Source organism: Talpa occidentalis, unplaced genomic scaffold (assembly GCF_014898055.3).
Source record: "Talpa occidentalis isolate TD23 unplaced genomic scaffold, MPIMG_talOcc4v2.1 talOcc4.13, whole genome shotgun sequence".
Taxonomy (NCBI): Eukaryota; Metazoa; Chordata; class Mammalia; order Eulipotyphla; family Talpidae; genus Talpa; species Talpa occidentalis.
In genome coordinates, this window is record NW_023601322.1 from 72,610,543 (window position 1) to 72,629,704 (window position 19,162).

Below are 19,162 nucleotides of genomic sequence, written 5' to 3' on the forward strand. Positions count from 1 at the left end.
GTGAGGTAAAACTTCCAAAGGGGGGCCTCTCTGGTGGGGCAAGAGGTTAAGACGCAGCACTATGAAGCTATCACCAACCACTGCAGCACGAGTTCGATCCCCAGCCAGGGAGCTGACTCACAAAGCACCACAGACCTCTCCTGTCTCGCCTGCTGCTCCCCTCAGCAGTGTATTTCAGTCAGTCGGCCTATTCTGCTCCCCACTCTGTCTCTGGTGAATCCTCTCCCCACATCTCTGGCCTGTACCCCAATTCTTGTATGCATAAATCTTTTTTTTTTTTTTTAACAAACCTTCTTCCATAGGCGTCCAGAGCGCAAACAATCCACCCCACCTTTATTTTCTATGCCTCTGCTTCAGGGAGTGTGTAAGGCAACTGGCAGCGCAACTCCTGTTGTGTGTGGGGCCTCCTCACACCATCAAGCAAATCCTAGACACCAGCAGGCTGTCCAGAATACAACTCAATTCAGCTCCACTCTGACACAATCTACCCGAGATAGCCTCACCTTCCACAGGTAAAGGGCTGTCTCCCAGGTCTACCTTCCACTTACACGCCAGCCTCAAGCCCGGGGTAACCACCATGCCCCACCCCATCAGTTTCCCCTAATCTCCTCCTCAGACTCCAGGCGCTTCTCAGAGGAAGCCCACCTCAAGTTCAGTCAATTTGCTAGAGCGAGCGACTCACAGAACTCAGGAAAGTAGTTTACTCACTAGATACTCAAGAGGCAGATGAGAGGAAACGTCTTGAACCAAGGGAGCGTTTGCCTTCGACTAACTCCACACGCAAAGCGGCACGTGACAGCGCGGAGGCGCCCGGCCGGAAGCTCCCTGAAGCCCCGCCTCTTATGGAGACGTCGTTAAATCATTGGCCGAGCCGCGGCCCCGCCCAGGAAATAGAGGGGCGGGACTGAAAGCCCCTCGCTCTGGTCAAACTGGCTTCCCCGCCCAAAGCCTCCAACCCCGGGTCTGTGTGAAATTACCTTTACTGACCTAAGAGGAGACGCCCGTGAACACTCTACAGGCACTACCAGCGCTTTTGGTAGCTGTGAGCTGGGAACTATGAAATATTTATGTGGAATAGATTTTGGTCATCTAAGTGATGAAATCACAGGGCCTCCCCGGTGGCGCAGCAGGTTGAGCGCAGCGCTGTGAAGCTGTTCTCAGCCTCTGCAGTGTTGGTTCGATTCCCGGCCGGCGGGCGAGAATCCCATATGGCTCGGCAGACCTCTCCTGACTCGCTCGCTGCGCCCCTCAGCAGTGTATTTCGCCAGTCTGCCTGTTCTGTTCCCTGCTCTGTCTCTGGTGAATCCTCTCACCCTCCCGCGCCTCTGGCCTGTACTCCGGTTCTTGTATTAAAAAAAAAAAAAGATGAAATCACAGTATCGCATGGAGTCTCAGAACCTCGGATCTGGAGGTGCCCTTGGAAACATACCTTCTATTGCACAGATGAGGAAATGGAGCGATTCTCAGGGGGTAAAGTGATAGCAATCATTAACTCCAGAAGAGACCTTGACTTCCTGCCCCTTTCCACATCCTGAGGCTCTCAGGGTCCCTTCAACCACAGCTTGCTCCATCTTTGCAGAGGCCCAGCTTTCTACCAGGGAAACGATTGTCGTTCCTCCCTCCTATCCAGGTCCCACTAGGCAAGCTTCTATATCCATCCCCTGACATCTCTTGGAGGCAGGGGTCTGGGGCCATCACGGTGTGCAACATACAGGCAGCATACAGGCAGAGCAAGACTATGGTCATAGGCTCGTTAAATGAGTGAATGGAGCTTTTCCTCAGAGAACTCCTTCTTGAATACTCCCACTCCCAGATCAGTCCAGGCTTCCACAAGAATCCCATTTTTTCATTGTCTGTGTCCTTGCTGAACTGAGGGCAGGACTCAGAGACTGGCACAGAATAGGGATTCAGGAAATAATAGAAAGCAAACCTGGGCCCAAATCTCCCCTCTGGACAGATGCCTGCTTCTTCCCAGTGTCCGGTAGGTGGCTCAAGTTGTGGGAGGAGTCCAGCAGGACTGCCTTTGATACTGACCTTCACCTCTTACCAGAAGTGTGGTTTTGGTTATATCCTTCACCCACTCTGAATTCCAGGGGATGACAACAGTGACAAGCACACACAATCCTGCCCTTAAGCACAGCCCCCAAGCCCATCGCTGTTACATCTCCCTAGGTGGTAACAGCAGTTTCCTTGGGATACTGAGGAAGCACTTGCTGCTGTTTCATGGAATCCATAGCTGGGTGTGTGCAGAGAACAACCCTGAACCCTTACCCCATTCAATGCAACAGTCTCAGGCCAGCCGGCACAGAAAACATTGCTTTATTGACTGCGTTTGCCAACACACGAGGAGTACAGGGCTCCTTAAGACACAGACCCGTTAGGGGCCAGGGTCTGGAACCCCCATGAGTGAGCAGGACAGGATGGGACTGGGAACTACGCAGCAGTGGCAACACAGAATCATGCAGGGCACAGCGGGCACTGGCCACATGAAGAGGCCATACATTCTATTGCTCGTTAAGGGTAGCGAACATGGACAATGTACAAAAAGGAGAAATAGGTCTTTGCGGTAATGAAAAATACATTTTTTTTCTACAAAGGAATCTTTCTAATACAAGAAAATAAATATTGCAACATAAGCCAAAAATAATTTAAAATTGCTCTTTTCAATATATTTTCAATATTTCTCTTGTATATTAACAAATGGCACATCACTTTCTTTGAAACAAAGACAGAAGGTGTCTCCTCCTGTGACATTCATATCATCCCCCCACCCCGAGCCAATGTGGAGCACAGAGTGCAGTGCGTCTGAGGGACTAGGTGGCAGGAAGCGCCTTAAAGAACAACCAAAGCTCCCAGACTCCAGCCCTGGCTCTTTGGCCAATGTGGCCAGCTGGGCCAGGCGCATGGCAAGTGGCCTCCCTGACAGCTTGGCTACAGGCATCCAGACCATTCTGCAGAGCTTCAGGCATGGACAGAGGTTGGCCACATCTGGCTGTGGGCAAGGAAATGCCAAATCCAGCCGCTGCCAAAGTCAGAATTGGGCAGATGATTTTCTAGGAATTGCCCCAGCAAGTCCCGTAGCGTGCCCATACACAACACACACAAACATGCATGCACACGGACACAAGAGATGTGCCCTGGCACACACCACACATCCACAGTGCAACACCTGTGTCTGGAAACCTGGGTGGCTTCTCCGAGGAAACCGAGAGCCTTCCATAGCAAATGTTTATACACTGTCACAGAGCCGGAGCTCATTTAGTAAAATAAACCCTCTACCTTTCTTTTCCTTATTTGTTTTAAAATACATTTACAATCCATAAAAATACTATCCTTGCACATTATCCTTTTCTCACTGTGATGAGGGGAAGAGGTGACGGGCAGTCGGATTGGGAAAATGGTGGTGACAACCAGAATGAATTACAGAGCAGCTTCTCCCTCCCAAAGGAGGGTCAGTGAATGTGGGCAGATGGGGTTAAGTGAAAGGTTGGCCTCAGCCTGGCCTGAAAAAGGTCATCTACCTTTTCCCCTGCTTCTTGCCTTAATCTTGGGGGTGGCAGACCTTTTACTCTGTGGACTCTATAGGCAAGAAAGGGAATAAAGGGACTGTGGCTAAGGGGGAAAGGACAGCGGCAGGAACCGGCATTCTTGTCCTCCTTGCAGTCTGCTGGGTGGACATCCTGGAGGTGGACAGCTGCTGGTGAGGACAATGCTGGAGCCTGGCCTGGAAGTGACGGAGCCGCAGCCAGCTAGTCTAATGAACACCTGAGCTCCATGCTGGACACAGGCCCCAGGGACAGCCCGGTCCTTAGCAAGAGCTGATTCAGAGAATGGCGGGAAGCCAGAGGCCCACGTGAGCAGAGGGCCGTGAGGAGCGCTGGCTACCCGTCTGGTCTGCCCGGTCCAAAGCCTGGATAGACCCACTTCTCCCTGGTTTCTTGCCTCACTCCTACCCCTCCCAGGGGGCCCAGACTCTGCCTCAGGTCAGACGAAGGGGTAAAGGGCCAGTGCCCAGTCTACCAGAGCTGAGCAACACCCAGCACTTCCTCCCCACCCCATCCCAGGCAGAGTTGGTTGTTCTTTAAGCTCATCCCTTTGTTCCCTCTTCCAGTGAGGTCAGACCGGGCGATCCAGCATATAAAGGTTGTGACCCGAGGTGACCTGAAGTACGGAGAAGGAAGGGCTGTTCAAGGCAGTAAAGAGAGTGGGGTCAGGAAGCTGCCACTGCCGCTGCACTGGCCACTGCTACTAAGGCGGGCAGCTGGACTGAGCTCTACATGTGGCTCAGGCCATCCCGACGCCCCGAATCCTTGAAATTCAGGCCAAGTCCGCTCCGACTGGACACATCTGTCCGATCCTCGGAACTCAGCCATTATCTTTGTTTCCTGTTTTACTAAAATTCACATGAAACTGAGTGTTGATGACAACGCCACTGTCGTACCTTGATAATTTCGTTGGAGTCAGTTGGAGGGGTGTGTCAAGCTGCACCCCATCCCACTTACTTGCGCTTTGTGTTTTGCGTGGGGGGAACCACATGGTAAAGACTTGCCATGCTGGTTTCGCTGTCAGTGTTCATCCGTGAGACTCAGAGTTCAGGAGATCTCACAGTGGGCCCAGCCCAGAATCTGAAATCCAATGCCCGGTTCCCGGTCCCAGCAGCTCAGCAACAGGACAGCTTCCTCTTTCAAGAGCCTGGGTTTGCTCTGTGGGTGTGTGCAACAGACGTGTTTCTAGACTTTGTTGCTAAAGAACTCCATGAAGAAAAAGTCCAAGTGACAAGTTGTCGGGTCCAGGCTGTGCTGTGTTATGGTCAAAATATTCTTTGGCATCCATAGAATGATTCGACTGATACACTGGACTTTTGCAAGGTTCTTGTTGGAGAAGTTCTAGCTTTACCAGTGGCGGAAGTGACCCAGCAGTAATTCATAAAAGAAAAAAAAAATGCTTTCACTGAATTCCTTTTTGTTTGTTCCCTGAGCTATCACCCTGGGGCCACTCCACTCAAACTTTTTAGAGCAACTATCTTGGACCTGGGGGGTGGAGGGAAAGGCAGGACGGAGCGGTGGGGAAGGGAGTGGCACAGCTGGGAAAGGGATTAAGGCTTGAAGGGACGGAGAAACCAGGAACATCCAGCAAGACTCAGAACAGCCCCAGCAGGCCACTGCTGGCCCACTTTGGGCCCCGGGATCCCACCGCTTGTTGGAAGGAAGAGTTTCCAGAAGGAAACTGAGGAAGAAGCTCATCTCTTTGCAGGACTGGGAAACTTGAAAAGGCAAACGGTCTGGCCTGGTCAGCTCTCGGGAAGTGACCAGACTTTGGCCGAGACTGGCCCCGAAGGAAGGAAGTTGGAGCCCCAGAGTGATTCTCTGCAGTGGGCAAGTTTGAGCCCCACGCCCCTGTCTGGGCACTGGCCCTCCCTTGCAGCCCTCCACCGGCACTGGCGGCTGGCTGTTTGGGAGTCCCCTGAGTAAATGGCACTGCTCAGGAAGGATTCTGGGAACCCCTTCCCAGAGCCGCCGGGCTGGGCGCTGGCAGGGGAGGAGCAGCAAGGGAGTAGAGGGGCGCGGGGTAGGCGGGCAGGCCTCAGATGATGTGGGTTATCAGCAACCGCTAAGGTTCCCCTGGAACCGGCAGGCCCTCAGCGCCCCCTCAGTGCTTTCTTGTATAAGCTCGTTGTGCTTGTGACAGTGAGTAGACTCTGGCTGGGTGTCACTTATTATACTTCCTTGGGGATCAGTGGAGTGCAGCAGGACCCCCCAAATGGACCCCAGTGGGACTTGGGGCAAGGCGGGGCAGGCCCTGGGCTGGCCCATCTGCCATGAAATAATGCCCTAACGACAGTCTGTGTCACCCAGTGGCAGCAGGCTGGAGTCCTGAGCGCTCCTTCACCTCGCCTACATCGAGCCAGGAGCCCAGTGACGCTGCTTGGGCCGGGCAGGGATGCTGCCTTGGTGGGGAGGCTGCACAGGACCTGGCGTAGTCCTTGTGGCCAGAGCCGTGGAAGGAATCCTAATGTCCTAGGCCAGCACAGAGGAAAGACAACAGTGTGGAATTCAAAACTCTCTCTATATTAAAAATAAAACCACAACAGAGTGGCAGCCTTGAGGGTCTGGGACACTCAGCAAAGATTGGAAATGGCAGTTGTGACTGGGCTGAGGCCTTGTGGGGGAACCAGGGCAGGGCCCGGGACAGGGATAGGGGCGACTTAGGAGGCCAGAACCCCCATGCGGACCACCTCCTCAGCCCCTGCTTCCCGGGGACCCCGCTGTACCCCACTGTCCTCGGCCTCCACGTCTGAGTCGCTCATCTCCCCATCAGAGAAGTAGCCGTCAGTCTCGGTGTCAAAGTGCAGGCTGACCTTTGGTCTCTCGGCCACAGCAGAAGGCGGTCCTGTCCCAGCATCAGGCCTGGTACCTGGTGACCTCCGGGTTCCCTTGTTCTCTCGAGGCAGTCGGAGCCGGCCTGAGGGCTTGGGGCTCGCCGTAGGGCCAGGCACTTGGACATTCGAGTCGGCTGTCACTGGGGCTGCCTCGTCCAGGGTCTCAGGGGCCAGCAGTGGGGGGCTCTCGGGAGTGGCTGGGATGGGGCAGTCCCCAGCTGTAGGACTGGAGAGCAGGTGAGAAGGTGTTCGCCTCGGTGGTTTCCTGGCAGGTGGCCCTTGACCCCCCTTGCCGCTGCCTGCATCCTGGCCCCAGGGCTTCTTGGGGAGTTTGTCTGGAGTCGTCCGTGAACCTGGCCCTTCCTGGGGTGGTTTCTTCTTGGCTGGCAGGCGGGTGCGGCCTCGGGCCTTCCTGGCAGGGTCACCAGGTCGTAGTGAGGGGTCCCGCATGAAGCTCAGCAGCGTCTCCTCATCTTGTAGCAGCTCTTCCGACAGCAGCCCCGGAGCAGGGTCTTCACGGTGCCCATTGTTCAGTGACCACTCGCTCATGGCCATGTTCTCCGCTGTGATCTGCACAGACTGCGCCAGCCAGCTGTTGAAGAAGGTGCCATCGATGGGGAAGGAGGTGGACAGGCCTGGCAGAAGGGAGACAGGAAGCAGGTGAGATGCCAGCACAGCCCTCTGAGGAAGCACCCCCCAACACACCAAGGTGTGTCTTTTCCTCCCACTTGGCCTCTGTGCTAAGCCCAGTTGAAGTTATGTTGTTTTGTCCAAGCCAACACCACCTAAGAGTGGAGGCCACACCACTTGTCCCTCCCCCTAGAAGGATGTCCTCTCCTAGAAATGGCTTCAGAATTTGTGGAGTAGAGCACAAGCTGAAAATGCAGGCCCCCTGTTCAAAAATTATTTAAGAATTTCAAAGAGGCGACAGTAGAATATTAAACCATCGGGGTCCTTTGAGTCAGCATGGGTGCAGAAGCTGGCCCTGCCCACCCCCCAGCCCCCCCATCCTAGGGTCTCAGGGTATCAAGAACGGAGGAAACCGCCCCTGGCCACAGGGGGAGCTGGATTTTTATGAGCAGAGCCTGCAGAGCAAGGAGGCAGGAAGGTTCCTTCTCTTGGGAGTCAGGATCAGCTCAGCTCCTGCCTCTTTCTCCTCTGTGGGAGGTTGTGGAGGGGGCAGCTGGCAGGACTCGGTCTCCCATTACACACCCAATATTGTCCTCTTCTCTCAGACAAAGGAAAATAAAGGATGACCTGGGGCTTCTGTGCTAGAGAGGGGTTCTGGAAGGGAAATCCACCACAGTCCTTGAGGAACACTTGAGAGGACACGTGACCTCCTGGGAAATAGTCCAGAGCTGGGGCCCCTCAAGTGCTGCTCTGCTTACTGCAGTGGCACTGCACAGGTCTGTGACAGCGAAGACAGGGTGGCCAGAGCCCGTGGTCACTCTTGGGTCTCCCTGGATGACTTCAGAAAGAGTCCCTGCCCATTTGAGAAGATTCCAGCCAAATGAGACAAGAATTGACAGATTCTTACCTCCCAGCACAGGAATGGGTTACTGGAAAGGCCCAGATGGCCTAGAGGTCTGTTGAAGGCCTCTGGGAAAATCTAGCATTCAGGACCCTGGCCTGGGGAATGACAAATAGTTCCTGAACTCCTAAGCCCAGCTTCCACATCTATAAAAGAAGATGCCAGGTGGGGCACCCTCAATCTCCTTTATGGTTAGTACTTGGGCAAGGGTCTGATCCGTCCTCTTGGGTGTCGTCCTCTATGCAGCAGGGGTGCAGGTGGACCCTGCCAGTCCTACATAGAGGGCTTCAAATGGATTGATGTCGCGAGCCCCCAGCATGTCCTCCAGGCCACCACGGCCACTCACCCAGCTGCCCCAGGACTGAGTCTGGTCCTGCCTTCACTTTCTCTTTCTTCTCAGGACTGCCTTTCGGGCCCTCGCGACCTTTCCTTTTTGAGTCGCTCTTCTTGCCCTTTGCCCTCCTTCCAGATCGTTCTGTGTCAGGGAAAGAGAGAGCAGGAGGTAGGTGTTTACCAGTGCAGCCTCAGCCAGAACCAAGATCACTGCATGTCATCCCAGGACCCCCTCACCACCCAGTGCCTCAGCCCCCAGGCTCAGAGCTGGAGGGAACAGGGTAAGTGGGGCACCAGTGGATCAAGGGCAGGACAACTGTGGAGTCACTGCCCACTGCTGCCTTGGAGGAGCCTGGGAGGGCAGAAGGCTATGTGGAGGATGAGGACCACTTCCCAGGACCAAACTGCAGTCTGCTCTTTAAGGCCTACAGATCTGGGGAGTCCTGGTGTGTGGGAACGCTGTCTGAGGGTGAGGGTGCTTAGGTCAGGGCCTTGAATTCCAGGCCAAAGAGGTCTGCATGAAGGTGGAAAGCACACCACGTGAGGCGTCAAGAGGCTTGTACTCCACGCCAGACACGGCGCTCAGTCCCTTTGAACAAGCCTCCTGGTTCTGCTTTCAGACCAGAGAGCAGATGGGAGGTTTTGTACACACCTGGCCCTCATTTCCTTTCAGTGTGTGATCACATAGGTGTAGGGAGCCACAGAGGACACTGGAGCAGGGGAGGGAGGTGCGGTGGGGGAATTCCAGCTGCCAAGAATCTTTTCCCACATCCTCAGTGAAAAACTGGGGCTTGGAGGGCTTCCGGAATAAGGGTTTAAGGAAAGGTTGAGGGGTGTGTTTCCAGTTTCAGTTATCTTCCCAGCTCTGCTGTTTATTCTTTCTGCAACCTCAGGTCAGGCAGCATTTCCTCCTCTGTAAATGGGACCACTGCCTAGATACCCTGGAGGGGGGTGTGGCGAGCACTGCCCTTAGGCTGGTCTGGGCTCCTTCCGCGGTTCGAATATCCGACCCTCCCCACTCTTCAGTCTCACTTAGACTCCCTTCTGCTCTGGTGCAGCTGTACCAGTGTCCTTCCAGCTTCTCTAACAAAACATGCTCTGGCCTCTAGGACCCCAAATACGCTCTTTCCTTGTCCTTCACCTGTTTCAGCCCCCAGGCCAGAGAAGAATTTGCTCATGATACAAGTCTCATCGTAGGGACCATGCATCACAACTCTGAGGGTATCAGCTTCTGGCAGACGCAAACAACTCATCTCTCCAAGTGCCCCAACCTGAACAAAGGACCACCGGAGCTGCCACGCAGGTGGTGCTTCATATGTCACCAGACTCAATGTAGGGCTGTGGACCACCAGAATCTTGACCAAGTTTTTGGTATCCTGTGCCCAAGGACACTCTAGACCTTGCCACTCTCTACTGTCTCAACTGTGGGCCTCTTCTGCAGCTGGATATGTGGCCATGTGAGGTCCTAGGAAGCCTGTCTTGGCTCCAAAATCAACACCACTGGGAAGCCATCCCTGGTACCTTTCCCTGAACTGGCACCTACTGTAGCCCCTTGGACACCACTTTCCTTTGTCTTTCAAATCAGATGGTGAACTCCTTGAGGGCAAAGCCTTGTGCGTTCCGTCCACAGTACTGTGCCCTGCAACGCCCAGGATCCTGTCTATGCTGTTACTGCTCACTGTGTGAATCAACAGATGAGAAAATCTGACAAGCCCTGGCAGCCAGAAGTTGCTACAGTCTTGGGGGTGCATGGCTGTGACCCACTTACCCAGGACCTGTACTTGGCAGTGTTGGTTTTTGGGGCCAGAGTGGGTGGTGATCTCAAAGAAGGTAGCTGAGTGCTTAGGCAGGTGTGGGGCAGAACCAGGACCCCAGTGCTCCCTCCCTCCATTGTTGGCCCTGCAGCTGTCCTTCCTGTACAATCCAGGCCCAGCCTGATTCAGAACAGAGGGGAGGAGCTGCAAGGGGAAGCCTCTAGCTCAAAGTTCTCTTCATTGATCTCTTTCTGCTGCATGTAAATCGGCATTAGAGCCCCATTTTGGAGGTTAAGTGTTGCGATCCTCAACATTCAGAAGATGGTCCTGTGTCCAATAACAACTTCACAACTGACAGGAAAGAGCAATGTCAGAGCTTCCTTGGCCTTTGATTTCCAGGTATGTTGATGCATGTGATGGCAAGAGAAGAAAAAAGGAAAAATTGTTGCCACGGAGCCTGAATCCTGCCAGGCCAGAAGAACACACTGGGACCTCTTTCATCACAGGAGCAGCAGCCTTCTTTAGGATCAACACGTAGCAACAAAGGGGATCAGGGAAACCTGCCAGTTTCAGGTCTTTCTTGCCTCAGGCTCTTGATTATTTTGCTCAATGTTGTTTTGTTATAAATTTGATGAAAAAAGCAAAAAAAGCAACAACAAAAACATCCCAGGAGGGGTTGGAACGATGTCCTAGGACCTGGCTTCATGGTGCGTCGTTCTGTTTAAAGCGGGTTTCCGAGAATCTATCGATGATGTCAGATGAGGACTCACTGGACTGGCATGGAGCCACTAGGACTTCTGGTCTGCACCTGATACACATGCTATTTGCACCTGAAGTGCTGTCGTCCTGGCACTATCTGGATGGCTCCAGTGAACTAGAAAGCTCCCTGAGGGCAGGGTGATGCCCAAATTCCAATCTCTGGCTCCTTGCCTACCAACACACAACTGGGACCCTGGGGTATCCCCATTTTGGCCAACTAACCAAATGACGGCGGGGAGGGTTGGGGGCCAGTGGCCCCTGGCCCCATATACATGTCCCCACCGGGCCCCAAAGACATACCCTCCTTGGGACCCAGCCCCGCAAGTGTGTAACTGAGAGGTAGCCGCCGGCGGCAGGGAAGCGCCTACCTCGACACAGATCCTGTTCAATAAGTTTCATCTGCAGGTGGAATATCTGCTCCTGGAGTTTGCAGATGGCGTGTTTCGTTCTCTCGCGCCTTGTCACCATGCAGCACAGATTTCTAACCTGAGGAAACACAAGAGAGATTTTCCACCTTACTCATAAGCAACCATCCCTGACTTCCCAGCTCATGTTGATAGTGAAGACAGCGCCTGGGGGAAGGCCCCACAGCCACTACTGCCTAACCTGCCCAGGACATCCGGGAATCAATTCCCAGATCCCAAGTGTGTCCTCAGCCCTCAGTCAGATTCTCTGAGCCAAAACATGAGGTCAAGCACAGCCTTGCACTGCAGCCCCTGCAGGGCCAGTGAGCAGGACGACCAGCTGGCCAGCTTAGGCCGGTGACTCCACCGTTAACTTCCTGGTCAAGCAGCCACGCTGCCTCCCAGATCCTTCCAATGTGGCTGCTCTTCCCTGTATACACAAGGACCTCATGAGGAGGCCCAAGTCTGTGGACACCACGGACACCAAGTCCATGCCGCTACCCTATCCAAGGCTCTTTCCCACCAAAGAAACTCTTCAGCCACCGGCACCATGGCAAAAAGCCAACTTCTCTCCTCAGCCATGAACGGCCGTGGTACTGGAGCAGCCAGCACGACAGCTTCAAGCAGATAGGCAGTCCCCGACCACCTGGGTCCGGACTGGCTGACCCCTGTCTACACACTGCACTGGGACCTGAGCCAAGACAAGCCTGCTTTGGTCAAGACCCCAAGTTTCTCAGTTACTCAGCCAGACAGAACTCCGCAGAAGAGGGCAAGGTGCTAGAACTCCCCTACGCTAGCTAAGAAGTGCCTCTGAGATTAGTTTGCTCAGCCCGTGGGACGTAGACCCTCCATGCATCTGGTCTGGAAGCATCTGGAGATGGACCATGATGCTTCCTGTCTAACTGGCATCATTCCAGTCCAGCTGCTTTCAGGGTGCATCATGCTCTGGAGTGAAAGACACTTCCTTGTTCCCCCAGCATCTTCAGCTCAGGTGGGAGCCTCCAGCAGCAGGGACAGTTGGCCAGGAACACCAGGTCCCATCAGGTCTTTCCAGCTGAGGCTAGTACCGCTGTGTCTTGCTGGGCTCCATTTCAAAGCAGAGTTCACTCTTCATATTCTTAAGCTGCTCAGGGCTGACCTGTGGGTTCCAGGGTCGCCACCTGCTGTCTTGAAGACCATTTCTTCAGGCCGGGGTTAGTAGTGAACAGAATTTTCTGCAGGCGTGGACATCCTCCTCTCTTTCCTGAGGGGAGCACTGAAGGAGCTCTCACAACTCTACCTCAGTCTTAGGCCTCACAGGATAGCTCTGCATGAACTCCATTCTGGACACCAGGCCCCCTGGGGCCAGCACCACACAGGCCTGAGTCCTTGCTCCAGCATCCCGGCACCGTCAGGCTCCCTTCCCACACATCCCGAAGCACAGGGCTGTGGCTCTGTGAACACATGTTGGGTGAGACCTTGGGCTCATCAGTGAGCAGCACCTTGTGGGCCCCTTTCTCCTGAGGGCTCGCTGATAGAAGCTGACAAACACTGATAGGGCCAGGCAGCCCTGGCCCAGACTTGGGGACGCTGATGAAGACTTCCTGAAGAAAAGGGCAGCTAGACCACAAGCTGGGGACAAGGACACAGAGTAAGACCAGGCCCAGGTGGTGTGTGGAGGGACTTGGGGAGGGGCTGGTGGTGTAGGGTGTGTTTAAGTGTTGAGACCTGGGAGTCACCCTTAGCACCCACTTTCTCATCTGACCCCATAACTGATCCACCAGAATGGTCCATCAAGTCCTTCCATCAGCTCCCTTCACCTCCCAGTCAGCCCATCATTTTCACCTGGACAACCAGACATTCTGATCCTGTTATCTCAGAATAATCTTCCTGAAACGTAAGTGTAAATCCTTAGTCCCTTAAAAACTTCGATGGCTTCTGTACCAGTCGAAAAGGATCCTCGTCCAACTAGAACATCAGGTGTAATTAAGATGAGGTCACACTGGATATAAAAGAGCCCTAAATCCAAGACTAGGGCCCTCACAGGCCATGTGAAGACAGGCAGACACAGTAGTGAGCCATGTATCATGTATGAGCCAGGGAGCTGCCAGGCATCCCCAGAAGCTAAGAGAAGGGCCCGGGCCACGTTCTCCCTTGCAGCCTTGAGGCGGCAGCACCCTTGCCAACACCGTGATCTTGGACTTTCTCTAGAACTGAAAAAGCAAATTTCTGTTGTTTAAAGTCACTAAGTTTGTGGCTATAATGTAGTGCTAGGAAACAAATATACAGCTTCCTTCCCATTACACTTAAAAAACCTGAGTCACAGTCCAGTGCTTTGTCCACCCTGGCCTCCCACGGCACCTCAAAGCGCACCTCATCCTGCCCTCCAGCACCCTTTGGCCTGTGTCTAGCCCCTTCTGCCTTGGGGCCTGGGTCATATTCACTCTTGCCCTGGACTTCTTCACCCCCGGCTTCCCAAGGCTGCATCTCCCTCAGGCCTTGGCTCCAGAAGGCCTTCCCTGTACACCACATCTAAGCAATAGAGCATCATTGTCCCTGTATCTTGGTTTTTATTCTTCCAGCCGTGACATGGCCTAACGTGAGGACAGAAGGGATGAAGAGAGACGGGTGGATTCATGGCAATTGTGGAGGCTTCAAAACAAAAGTCAATGTGTCCAAATTAAACAGTCTGTCAAGGCCCAGCTTTTAAAGAATTTCCCCAATATGCCCTCTTGGAGTTTACTCAACCCTTAACCCTAACGTCTAAAGGTAAGGAACCAGGTAAAACGAGGCTCAGAGTCACAGATTTCTTCCCACAACAGTCATGTCTAATTACTTCCTATTACAATACAGGCTCAGGGTTTTGAGGGGAGGTATGGTGGGGACATCTGCCAACTAAAATTCTGAAGCAGTTTTATAAGTCATGCACAAATGAATCACTGGCATTAAGATCCCTAGGGTGGCTGGCTAAAAACACAGATTCCCAGGCTCAGGGGAAAAGGTGGCTTCCTGGTTGGGCAACCTCGAACATACATTTTACATATTACTGTTGAGTCGGAGAATCCTGCCGCTTGCCAGAGGTCTCCAAGTGACTGCATAGGCTGCTGAGTTCCAAAGCCCATCACAGTACAGGAAGAATTTCTAGTGGTAGTTGAACCCATCAGAAATTCTGATTATGCTTATTTTATAATGTACAGTGGTAACTATGGCATATTAAAAATGCAGTATGATGGAGGTAAATGTTCACTTTTTTTTCGTAAGGATACACAACACGATCAGTGATATGGGGATCTCCTGCCCTAAAAGTAGGCGTGCTGCCTTTTGTGAGGCCCCCAATGATGCCCACATCTTCTATGGCTACACTGGTGGCACCGTGATCCCTCTTCCCACTGCACCTTGGAATCCACAACTACTTCTCTAATTTCTCCCAACACGCTTGGTGACACTGCCATATGCTACTGAATCATGTGGAATTCCACTTCCGGGAGGGTTTGGGGGGACAAAGTATTGATAGCACTTTAGAAGAGCTGGCCCAGGCAATCAGGTTCCTTACACTGTCATTACTGTTTTTTTCTGATTATAAAGATAAAACGATCTCTCTAAAAATCAAGTCAGAATACAAATATGAATCAAATGGAAAAGTGCCCAAACTAGGGCAGGGACTGGTAATATAAGCAGGTTTTTCCTTGTCGAAGTTGTTTTGGTATCAGCATGGGGTGAGGGGAGCAAGGGGAGGACACATGTGGGGGCTGGTAAGGCTGTGGGAGGAGTAGGCTGGAGTCAGCCTCCCGATGGGGATGGGGGGGCAGATGCGGCCGAGGGGGACCAAGGAGCACTCAGAGGGAAGCCCAGCTGGGGTACTCAAGGGGGATCTGGTCTGATACCCACAGGGCATGTGTGACTATAGTGAGAACTGCTGAGAAGGCTGAGCCATGACAGAGAAATGGCCCCGGAGATAGGGAGATGGTAGCCCTGGCAGGAGATTCTAGAATATGGCGATGGCCAGAGTAGGAAGGAGGGAGGTAGGGGTGGAGGGCAGTTGGTAGGTACAAGGTCCCAGCTCCTCCTTTTCTCACAGGGATGACAGAAAGGCAGAAATGGGGGTCGGGAAGGGGACTGGGTGGAAAAGCCCACGGCTAGTGAGCCTTCAAAGCTGGGAGACGGTGAAGGATTTCGAATGCTCGTACAATTCTGGAGCAGGAGGCAGCTGTGGAGAATAGACAGAGACGTCCCCATACTGCACAGTGTGGCTAGGAGATCTCTGGTAGGGAGGGAGGGGATGAAAGGAAAGAGACCATGGACAGAGAGGGCACTGCTAGCAACAACTGGAGGATTCTGGTCAGAGGAACAGGAGGGGAGTTATCTGCTTAGAGAAGAGGGAGCCCTGAGGGAGGGCAGGAGTACGAGAGTGGAGATGGGGAGGGGAGCCCAGAAGGCTGCTGATGTATGTCCTGCCAAGGCTGGCTGGCAGGGGCCTCCTCACTGGCCTACTCTATGGGGTAGCTCCTGGCAGGCCTGACAGCCCCTGGGCACCCTAGTATCCCTGGGTAAGTCTCCACCAGTGGCACTGGGCAAAGGCATGGGCACTGACTCTGTGCTAACCGGGGTAGAAGTGAAGGAACAGGGAACAGTTGGGGCTGGGGAACCAGGGAGGCAGCTAAGCAGGGAGAACAGGAGCTGGAGTTAAGAGGGATTTGGGGTGAATAACCAGGGAGTAGTTCAAGGTGGCAATTAGGTTTGAGGGAGGGAGGGGCACTAATGGGGTGAAAAAACCCTAGAGATGGGACATAGGGGAGTTGAGGAGCAAGAGCTCCAGAGGCAAAGGCCGCCCAGGACAAGGTGGGCTTTGGTGAGAGGCCAAGGAGACCACAATCCAGGCACTGAAGGCTGAGTTAATGAGGTGTGACCAGAAAGCAGGTGGCAAGTGTGGGGGAGGGCAGGCGCTTCCTCTCCTGCCTCCGGAGAGCTATGGGAAAGGAGGTCTTGCCTGTCCTCTGGGTATGTGTCTGCAAGTGGCCCTCACCCCCGGCATCTCTCAGACCCCCTCTCAGACCGAGTAAGGTTCTCAAATAACCTCCTGGTAACCAGATCCAGAACCATAGGCAGCGAGGCCCCGTGCAGCCCAAGCAGCCAGCCCGGTTGCTAGGGGACACCAGCCGGCATTTGTCAGGCTGATGTCAATGCTGCAATTTTTTTGTCAGCTGTGAATTACTCTGGGAGGCTGCAGTGGCCATGCTTTCCTGAGCTGCCTGCCAGGGCCGAGGCCGGCGGCTGAAATTTTAGGAAAGCACATCCAGGCCAACCATAAAATAGGATTTCATGCTGGTGGTGGGAGCAAGGCCCCAGCTCCTGCTTCGCTCAGCAAAACCCTTGACTGGCCTGGGGGGAAAAAAATCAAGCAGGGAGGATGCCCTGTGATTCCCTGGCCCCTGCCCCTACCAGCCCCCATGGAGCTCAGCCTCTGAGCAGCCCACTCTTCCCAGAGCCAGACTGCTTGTGGGGTCATGCAGCAGCAACAGCCACAACTAAACGCAGGGCACTGTGCAGAATTGTCCCCCATCTTCACTGTGACCTCAGGGTCTTTTTGAGCTTACTCCCATTTAACAGAGCAGAAAACAGAAACTCAAGAGACTTGGAAACCGAAACTCAGAAGCGCAGAGATGGAAAGTGCTGGAAGTGAGACCCAAGCCAACCAAGGTCTCGATCTCAAGCCCTGCCCTGCCTCCTTGATGCAGGGAGTCCGACTGGCCTGGACATTCACAGCCACTGGCACTGGGTCTCAGCCAGACTGGGCCCATTGGCCAGGCCACCAACAGTCACGAGCCATTGCAGAGAGCCTCCCCGACGGCATAATTATCAGTCCAGTTCACTCACTCAAATCATTAACGTGTGGCCATGAAAGGCCCCCAAGGCTGGACCCAGTGAGGTCAACCTGGTCCTGGCTATCTCTGACTTTCCTCTCTGCAGCCTGCCAGTACTGTGCACACGTCCTTGTCTTGTTCTCGGCTGGTGCCGGAGTCCAGCTCGGTGGCTGCTGGAGAAGCAAGGCAGCGTTCTGACAGGGACCTCCTAAGAAGCTGCACAAACCTCAAGGCTGGCCCTGCCTCCTCTTCCTGGAGGAGAGGGTTGGTTCACTCCTGATTTTGAAGGATCTGTGCCCTGGAGCAGAGGGGACTGGAGGCAGCACTGGTTACCTGGGAACACTGAGCCTGCCTCAGCAAGCTTGCTGCCAACTTAGCACCTGACAGATTCGGCCCCTGGCTTCACCTGCACATGTGAACAAGGGCTAAGAGGTTGGGGGACTGTTAAAAGGATGCTTTTACTGGGAAATGTACAGAATTCATAATAAGCCAACCTCTCTGGCTCTGGGACAAACCCCTTCCCCTATTCAGGTTCTAATTCCACTCAAATCCTGAACACACACCTTTTAAGGTTTCCTTAAACATGCTTTGGTCCATGTCATCTTTCTGAGGTGGTTTCCTCATCTGCTCATTAGGGCTGGGAGTACCTTTTCTCAGGAAGATTGAGTAAGTGACCCCACTCTTGAACTTCCTACCCAGACAAGCCAGGGTCAGACTTGTGGGCTAATGAGCCCAGACCAGGGAGGTCAGATCTACTGGGTTATTTGGAAACAGGAGTAAATGCAGCGTGTTTGCTCTAGAAACCGTGGAAGTGGGGACACAGGGCAGACCTGAGGATGACTCTGGAAGTTTGTACCTGATGCTACTGCCACACATGGCAGGACTCTCGGCTGACCAGGAAGCGGTGACCTCAAACCTCTCATCTCCCTTCTAACCTGGGGCTGGCTGGCTGCTAGGGAGTAAGCTACTTTCTGGGCCAGTGGAGTTGTTCCCCTGACCAGGCCTCAGGACAGATACTCGGGTAAAGGAGAACAGTGAAGCTGGGTCCAATTTCAAAGCTCCTACCTCAAGTCCCCCCATCACACATAGTGCAACACCTGCCAACCAAATTGTTCTAACCACTTTGCAGACTTGTCAGTCCAGATGCTCAGAGTTTGAAAAAGCAGCTGCCTCTGGTCACGCAAAGCTCCTAGATGCTTCCACTCGGGTTGCTTCCTAGCACCACCTGGGGAGAGGGTGGCATGTGTCTTTGGACCCATCCTATTGGGACATGATCCAATAGTTCTGAAATCCTAGAGTCCAGTGTCTCAGAGAGGTGGCCAGAACAGCACCTGAGGTTCAGAATACTGCATCAAAGACCCAGAACATCCTACTCATCCTTGGGTTGCCCCCAATTTGGGGGTGGTATTTTTTTTTTCTTTTTTTTAAAGATTTATTTATTTATTTATACAAGCACTGGGTATAGTCAGAAGCGCAGGAGGGTGAGAGAATTCACCAGAGCCAGAGCAGGTAGCAGAACAGGCAGAAGGACCAAAGTACACTGCTGAGAGGAGCAGCGGGCACAGCAGGAAAGGTCTGCACGCCATGTGGGACCCTCGCCCGGTGGCCAGGAATCAAACCGGCGCTGCAGAGGCTGCGGGCAGCTTTGCAGCCCAGTGCTCAACCGTTGCGCCACCAGGGAGGCCCTTTGGAGGTGGTATTTTTAACAGCTGGCGATTGCAAGGCAAAAGAAAAGCCAAATTCAAAGGCAGGAGCCCCTCGTCTTTCTGGGAAAGTATAGGAGAGGCTGGAGACTTTGGGGGAACTCCATGATCCAGGAAAGGAATTCAATGACCCTCAACATCCACAGTCCAGTCCAAAACCATGACACCTGTACCCACTTCTCATCTCACTCACTCTCCTAGCTAGCACGTCTGGACTAAGCTAAGATCACCTATCTCCCAGCACAAGGCCTGCCCACCCTACTGCGGGCTTGCAATTCTTCTAGGGTTTTGGGAGGTTGCAGCCCTACCAGGACAGTCTAAACTCACATGTTTCTTTGGCTTCCAAACACACTGACCTAGTCCCATTCTTCCACTCCACGTTGGCTGCTGCTGGTCTCGAGACCACCTGCACGCTCCAACCCCACCTCAGCGCCTGTGCTCATGCTGGTCCCTCTGTCC

At 53.6% G+C, this 19,162-nt stretch overlaps 2 protein-coding genes across 16 annotated transcripts in view; both read right to left on the reverse strand.

The window, feature by feature from the left end:
• Positions 1 to 800, reverse strand: part of SEC24A (SEC24 homolog A, COPII coat complex component) — a 109,907-nt gene extending 109,107 nt beyond the window's left edge. Inside the window, exon 1 of the mRNA XM_037509293.2 lies at positions 709 to 800. The gene's annotated coding sequence lies outside the window, so the exon portion shown is untranslated. The remainder of the gene's footprint in view (positions 1 to 708) is intronic.
• A 5,249-nt stretch (positions 801 to 6,049) lies between these two features.
• Positions 6,050 to 19,162, reverse strand: part of JADE2 (jade family PHD finger 2) — a 148,246-nt gene continuing 135,133 nt past the window's right edge. For all 15 annotated transcript variants that reach the window (XM_037509297.2, XM_054694384.1, XM_037509296.2 and 12 more), the window contains 3 exons: positions 11,125 to 11,242; positions 8,257 to 8,385; positions 6,050 to 7,014 (listed from right to left, as the gene is read on the reverse strand). In XM_037509297.2, the coding sequence (XP_037365194.1) occupies positions 6,206 to 7,014; positions 8,257 to 8,385; positions 11,125 to 11,242 (1,056 nt within the window). In that variant the 3' untranslated portion in view covers positions 6,050 to 6,205. The remainder of the gene's footprint in view (positions 7,015 to 8,256; positions 8,386 to 11,124; positions 11,243 to 19,162) is intronic.